Genomic DNA, 8,149 nt, shown 5'->3' on the forward strand with positions numbered 1-8,149 from the left:
CTTTGTAAGTATCCTGTGTGAACAATTTTAAATTTTAGTGAGGAACGTTCCTGAAATGCCTAATGTTTGACAATTCATGAGACAACCATTTGTGAGAGGAACGTTCCTCAAATGCCTGATAATTAACAATCCTTGAGATGCCTACAGTAATAATTAAATTCGAGCGAGGAACGTTCCTCAAATGCCTGATGTTTGACCATTCATGAGATGTCTTCAGAAAAAGTGAATTTGAGAGAGGAACGCTCCTCAAATGTCTCAAGATTCTTAAAGTATTTAAAAATACACGCTGTATGTGCACATGTAAGAGAGGAACGTTACTCAAATGTCTGGTGATAATAACTTCATCTTAGTTTAGAGAGAGGAACGTTCCTCAAATGTCTGGTCATAACAAATGCATCTGAAGTTCAGAGAGAGGAACGTTCCTCAAATGTCTGGTCATACTTAATGAATCTGAAGTTCAGAGAGAGAGATAGAGAAAGAGAGGAACGTTCCTCAAATGTTTCGGGTGATAACAAATGCACCAGAAGTGTAGAAAGAGGAACGTTCCTCAAATCTCTGGTCATAACAAATGCATCTAAAGTGTATAAAGAGGAACGTTCCTCAAATACTTAAGAAAAATCTTTAAAAAAGGAACTTGTGGAGACACATATAAGGATTTTTTGACCAAAATGACTTCAGATTGTAAACCTTGGGTGAAAAAAAGGGAATTTTGATTTTCCCTTTTTGTTTTGGATTGTGTTCTATGTAATCTAAAGAGCCCCCCCCCCCCCCTTACACCAGAACCCCTGACCCTGGGGCCATAAAATTCACAATTTTGGTAGAGGCACTCTTGCTCATCATAACTATGCACTTAGTTAGTTTATTTAATACCCAGGAGCAGAGAAGAAGATTTTCAAAGAATTCATGAAATTTCACTATATAATCTATAGAGCCCCACCCTAACACCAGAACCTCTGACCCTGGGGCCATAAAATTCACAATTTTGGTTGAGACACTCTTGCTCATCATAATTATGCACTTAGTTAGTTTATTTAATACCCAGGAGCAGAGAAGAAGATTTTCAAAGAATTTATGTATTTTCACTATATAATCTATAGAGCCCCGCCCTAACACCAGAACCCCTGACCCTGGGGCCATAAAATTCACAATTTTGGTTGAGACACTCTTGCTCATCATAATTATGCACTTAGTTAGTTTATTTAATACCCAGGAGCAGAGAAGAAGATTTTCAAAGAATTTATGTATTTTCACTATATAATCTATAAGCCCCACCCTAACACCAGAACCCCTGACCCTGAGGCCATAAAATTCACAATTTTGGTTGAGAACTCTTGTCATCATAATTATGCACTTAGTTAGTTTATTTAATACCCAGGAGCAGAGAAGAAGATTTTCAAAGAATTTATGTATTTTCACTATATAATCTATAGAGCCCCACCCTAACACCAGAACCCCTGACCCTGGAGCCATAAAATTCACAATTTTGGTAGAGGCACTCTTGCTCATCATAACTATGCACTTAGTTAGTTTATTTAATACCCAGGAGCAGAGAAGAAGATTTTCAAAGAATTCATGAAATTTCACTATATACTTATTTAGCCCCACCCTAACACCAGAACCCCTGACCCTGGGGCCATGAATTTCACAATTTTGGTAGAGGACTCAATGCTGATTACAATCATGCCAACAGTTTGACTGCTTGATGTCCAGGAGTAAAGAAGAAGATTTTTAAAGATTGCACTAATTTTAGTAGTTTTTGCCCCACCCCCCAGGCCCCAGGGGGGCAGGGCCCATGAAATTCACAATTTTTGTTCCCCTTCACCCATAGATGCTATATGCCAAATTTGGTTGAAATTGGTTCAGTGGTTTCAGAGAAGAAGCTGAAAATGTTCAAATGTTAACGCACGACGCACGACGAACGACGAACGACGACGGACGAAAAGTGATAGCAATAGGTCACCTGAGTTTACTCAGGTGACCTAAAAATGAAAAGATTTAGTGGAGAATTTAAGGATATTGACCTACATACACATAGAGCAATTACTGTAAATTTGTTTTTAAAGCGAGCGCAGCGAAGCGAGCTCTATAGACTAACGTGTAAGAACAGAGGAAATTTGGAATGAAATCCAAATAACATCAGCCAAATTTTCCTGTGCAACATTCCCAAAATTCCCTCACTCTGAATGTTCCATCCGTTTTAATTTTAAAACATACCAGAGACCAAGAATAAATATTCTTTCCCAAGATACGTTTACTTTTCTTAATTTGCACAAAGCTTAAAAGTAACAAAAAATATTTTCATCTACTCTACAACGTATTTTATTTAATACTGAACAAGACTTGTCATCTTTTTTAACCAGATACTTGGCTGTCTCCGTAAATTCTGACGTCATGTGACGTCACAGTCTACAATGTGTCTAGTGCAGTTTGACGTTCAGCGATTCAAAGCTGTGTATAGGACTGCACTCTCCCCAATGGTCACACCGTAAAACATATTATGCAATGAATTTTTTACAGCATAAATTTCGTGAGAAGCACCATCAGCAAAACAAAAGTACACAATTTAATTTTTTGGTTGATTAATTCCGAGTAAAATGTCTTGATCAACCGTCTTCTCAGAAATTAATTTTTTTCACGATTTGACTTCTAATAGCCATTTTGGGATAATAAGTACTGGCAAAAAATAAGGAATCTACAGTATAACTTTCTTGTAAAAAAAAAATTACCAGCTGACCTAGTTACCTGTCAATATGAATGTCAGGAACAGTTTACCTGTAAATAGAACATCTTTTCTCTGGCCACAGACACAAAAGGTAAGATAAAGATGGCTTTCTTCTTTGTCTCTAGAACTCGCTTCAGGACCAGGAGTTCTGCCACCATTGTTTTACCAGCACTAGTGGGGGCCGAGTATACCAAGTTACCTCCTCCTAGAATTGCACAGAAATAAAAAAGATAGATAACTCTGCAGAATAACAGTGGGGGCCGAGTATACCAGGTTTCCTCCCCCTAGAATTATACGGAAATTTTAGATAACTTTGCATAATGACAGTGAGGGCCGAGTAATAATATCTGATATAACATTTTTGAATAAGTTTTCCTATTATATCACAAATGTAATAAGTTTCGCTATAAACCCTGAAAAATGCTGAGTCACACCGGAAACAGTAATGTCCGGCCGGAAACAGTTATGTCACCCCCGACGGAAACAGTTATATCATCCTTTCGATCACGTTCATGTGTTTTTACGTTACGCATTTTAGCTCGGGTTCGAAATGTTATGACGTCGGTTGCTAAGCAAATGTAAACAACGGAGCGTTATTCTTAACGTCAAGAAAGCATTTCTGGATTATTTGTGAAATTTTCAACGATTTTGAATGATTTTAAATTTTCTTTTTATTTAAAAATGTCATATAACATATACCACATGGCTTCTGGGGCGACTATACCAGAATATTTGCCCCTCGGTGACAGGAAAGCCCTGGAGTGTTATGTCACCCTCTGCCTTCGGCATCGGGTGACATAACACTCCAGGGCTTTCCTGTCACCTCGGGGCAAATATTCTGGTATGCCACCCTCGAAGCCATGTGATATATGTATAATTACATATGACAAGGAACACACAGAAGGAATGTTCACTCCTCCATGGCACCTGATCCCCTCCTGAGTGTTTGCTTAGATTCTCCTGATTTGTATTGTTTGAATGAAATTTTCATGCAAGTGACAAAGAACTGAAAATTCATATATTCTTAAAAAGCATTTTAAAAAAAAATGTCGCCACTATAAATCAACATTGATTCCGAGAGCAGAAACAGACTTTTTTTCCAGGCATAACTTTCTATAATACACAAAACAAAGTTAGCGTTTATCAACAGAGATGTAAAACTCTGCATATAAATATTTGTTAGTTCATTAGAACCCAATATGACCATGATGACATGTATCTCTGTTGAATAATATTCATAATTCATTTCAATCTCACTCACCTAATACCCCGGGTAAACATAGACATTCTGCTTGCCAGGAAAACATTGAGGTGATCCCCTTATCTGTGTACTGTTTTAATACAGGGTCAGGAAGTCCCCAGTTACTTAATAACAGCTTGTCTTCTGTCAAAACTCCATATGTATAAAAGAAATGTAGACATTGAATATATATATAACTACATACTTCACGTTTGCAATGTCAACATAATCTGTATTTGTTTCACTCATTTAGCATCAAATATTTAGTTTTTCATGTCTACATGATATTCTATGTTTCTTTCATTTATTAAACATCTGAAACACCAATTGTCATTCTATGTTATTGTATTTAGAACTTGATACTGTATACAGGAAAATTTTGCCCCCATTTTATTTTCACCCCTTTGCCCCACTCACAGGTGGGTGAATTTAAAACAGGGCAAATTCAAAGAACACTAGTCTTGTATACTTTTTACAAAACAAATGTAACTTGGCGAAATTAAAACGGGATAAAATTGGTTGCAATTGTGAAAGGGCAAAAAAAAACCTGTATATAGTACCAGTAATAAAAACAAGAGGCCCATGGGCCTTATAGGTCACCTGAGCATTATGTAACAACTTTCCAGTCATTGAATTTGATTCATATTTTAAGCCAGATTCTATGGCATTCACAATTTTGAAAGAGCTAGCAGTCCGTTGGTCATCATAACTATACACTTAACAGTTGCTTAGTTTGGTTACTTAATACCCATAGGCAGGGTAGGGGGACAAAAAATGCATTTCAACTAATCAGTAATATTCAGCAATAATCAGTAGTGTCCCTACCACACATGAACCCCTGACCCTTAGACCTAGATCCACAAATTGCACAATTTTTGTACAGGCATTCTTGCTTTTCAAAAATATTTGATTAATACCAAGGAGCAGGTTTCAAACAATTCATTATATTATCATATTTTCAGTATATACATACACCTCCCCGTCTATGAAACCCCTGACCCTGGGGCCTTGAAATTCACAATTCTGGAAGATTATCATAACTATATAGGTTGTTCATTTGCTTAATACCAGGAGCAAAGAAGAAAATTATCAAAGATTTCATATATTTGCACTATATAATCAATAGAGCCCCGCCCTTACACCAGAATCCCTGACCCTGGGGCCATAAAATTTATAATTTTTAAAGAGGCATTCTTGCTCATCATAACTATATAGGTAGTTCATCTGCTTAATACCCAGGAGCAAAGAAGAAATTTTTCAAAGATTTAATGTATTTTCACTATATAATCAAAAGAGCCCAGCCCTAACACCAGAACTCCTGACCCTGGGGCCATAAAATTCATAATTTTGGTAGAGGCACTCTTGCTCATCATAACTATGCACTTAGTAAGTTTATTTAATACCTAGGAGCAGAGAAGAAGATTTTCAAAGAATTCATGTAGTTTCACTATATAATCAATAGAGCCCCACCCTAACACCAGAACCCCTGACCCTGGGGCCATAAAATTCACAATTTTGGTAAAGGCACTCTTGCACATCATAACTATGCACTTAGTTAGTTTATTTTATACCCAGGAGCAGAGAAGAAGATTTTCAAAGAATTCATGTAGTTTCACTATACATAATCAATAGAGCCCCACCCTAACACCAGAACCCCTGACCCTGGGGCCATAAAATTCACAATTTTGGTAGAGGCACTCTTGCTCATTATAACTATGCACTTAGTAAGTTTATTTAATACCCAGAAGCAGAGAAGAAGATTTTCAAAGAATTCATGCACTTTCACTATATAATTAATAAGCCCCCCCCTTACACCAGAGTCACCCGAGTGCAACAGGTCACCCGAGTTTACTCAGGTGACCTAAAAATCAAATATTGATTTCCGTTTTCGGCCTAAGAAATTTTCTTGCTTAAAACTAGTGTCAACTCTTGGCTCACATTTATTGTCAAAGATTTTGAATAAATCATTACACTCACCAGCATTCGCATTTTCCATCATCTCTTGATTTTCAGCCACCCTTTCCTGTGTTTCTGAACTAACGTCATCAGTATTTTCTTCTGTCCTTGACCTTTGACCTATCACATCAAGGTGAATCATATTCTCCTCTTCCTCTACACCCCCTCCACCTTCCTTTACTTTTTCATTGACAATTTCATTTAATACATTTCTTGGTTTCTTTCTGTTGGGCTTTCCCCCTCTACTAAGTCTAACAGAGCTATTTGCAGTGGCAGGGGTCAGGTTTTCCTCCCCTTTCTTTGTATTGGAGGTTTTGTTCTGGGAGGGGAAGGGGGAGAGGAAGCTGTCATTTAGGGGACTCTGGAGGGTGAACAGGGACTTCATCAGCTGGGACTGTCGTCTTGGTAACGGGGTCACACATCCTGGTGTTGATGTCAGGCCAGCTCTGATCTTATTGGCTGAAATGGGAGGACAACACAGAATTAACCAATAAGTATACAGCTCTGATCTTTTTGTCTGAAATGTGAGGCTGGTCAACACAGAATTATCCAATCAGTAATAAATGATAATTTCTCATGAATGAGTGTAATAAAAAAAACTTCAAACAGGGATTTTCCACTTCCCTTGTGTCGGGCAAAATATAGGCCTCATTCTCAACATCAAGACTCTTTTTTCACAAAAATGGATTCACAAAGTTAATTTGTTCAAAGTTCTAGTAAAAAAGAAACATGGCCAGGTTTTGGACATCTGAATGAAATGAACAAAATTTTAAGAAACTTTGAAGAAACTTTATTACTGTAATTAAAATGTATTATATTTAGCATGTACGGCATTTGGCGGATATTGAATTTTGAATAATTTAGTATAAAGTTGATTTAGCACATTTCTTCATAATGATTTTTATTTACTTGTATATGTGCAAGACATTTAGCTTTGTAATTGATTTAGCAGTTGCTGCGTTCCGCCAAAGCCGCTAAAAAGAATACACAGCCAAATGTAATATGTTTACGGTATATTAATTGATCTATTCTCTAATTTACAGTTTTGAATAGTTAAGTTAGTAAAAGATCCATTCTGTTCATCGTAACTGTTTTTCTCTTGAAAACATTATGCAATAAAATTTCCCAATAAGCAATAAAATGCTATTAACCCCCTTCCCCGCAGTCACGCATTTTAACGCATGCACCATTTCCTATTTCTAACGCAAAATCACGCATATACCGTTTCCCCGCAATCACGCATTTTCACGCACTTTAAAAAGTTCATTTTATCTTTAATTAAATACCAATTTCCTTTCATTATATACTTGTAAAAATCTCATAAAATCGGAAAAGTTATTTTTGCATCAAAATATAACGTCAGAATATTATTTACGCTAAACTTTATAGAAACGTGTACCACACTAAAAGGTGCCTGCGGGGAAATGGTAAAGTTCTATTTTTATGACGTGGGCATTTAGTGTATGTTGCATAACAGTTCAGTAAGTTGTAAAGTGTTAAATTCCCAATCCAAGGGGCCCATTTAAATGCAGTAAGAGTTGTTAATCCGTGTACCACTGGTTCCAAAGAAATTGGCCAAATTAGACAATATCTCAGATAAGACAACATTTTAAACAAATGAATTAAGTGGACTAAAAGTTAACATGGTATGAAGCAAGACTTCAGGATACACAACATCTGGATTAGTCAAGTTTTATTTTAGTAATTAATTTCATTTCGATATTCAATATTGACAATTTCTGTTATCTATATACAAATCCATAATAACCCTTATGCTGACCTTTCTGTGACCTTTGAGGCCTCTCCAGTGTCTCCATGGCAACCAACATCTGTTCATCCAGCTCCGTACAGAAGGAGGAAGAAAACGAGGAATCAATGTCTGACCCTGTGTTCTACAACCAAGACAATCACATGTAAGACATCAATATCTGATTCTACACTCTAAAACCAACAAAATCACTTTTTTATATTAAAGACAAGGCATCAATGTCTGATCCTGTGCTCTAATTTAGCCAAGCGATAAAATGACTAGTGTTGTCAAATCGGTTGAAAATCAGAATCGATTAATCGGTAGCATCGGTTGACCCTTTCCAACTGATCATCGGCCAATAATCGAATCGGTAACCCGTTGCATAAAATAAGCATTAGATTTTATAAATATTAGAATTTTATTGTTAAATAATGTAAGTAAGGGTCATTTTACAGATCGAAATTCTAAAAACAGTATATAT

General features: G+C 36.5%; 1 protein-coding gene across 1 annotated transcript; it reads right to left on the bottom strand.

The window, feature by feature from the left end:
* Positions 1-2,772: 2,772 nt before the first annotated feature.
* On the bottom strand, positions 2,773-7,810 carry LOC134249209 (uncharacterized; the record flags this gene model as incomplete). Its single annotated transcript, XM_062731586.1, has 4 exons — positions 2,773-2,927; positions 3,984-4,115; positions 5,934-6,377; positions 7,699-7,810. Coding segments are annotated over 4 exons (843 nt in total), but the record flags the coding sequence as incomplete, so codon positions are not given.
* Positions 7,811-8,149: the final 339 nt, after the last annotated feature.

Source organism: Saccostrea cucullata, unplaced genomic scaffold (assembly GCF_032062105.1).
Source record: "Saccostrea cucullata isolate Sc308-1 unplaced genomic scaffold, CSIRO_AGI_Scuc_v1 ctg19939, whole genome shotgun sequence".
Taxonomy (NCBI): Eukaryota; Metazoa; Mollusca; class Bivalvia; order Ostreida; family Ostreidae; genus Saccostrea; species Saccostrea cuccullata.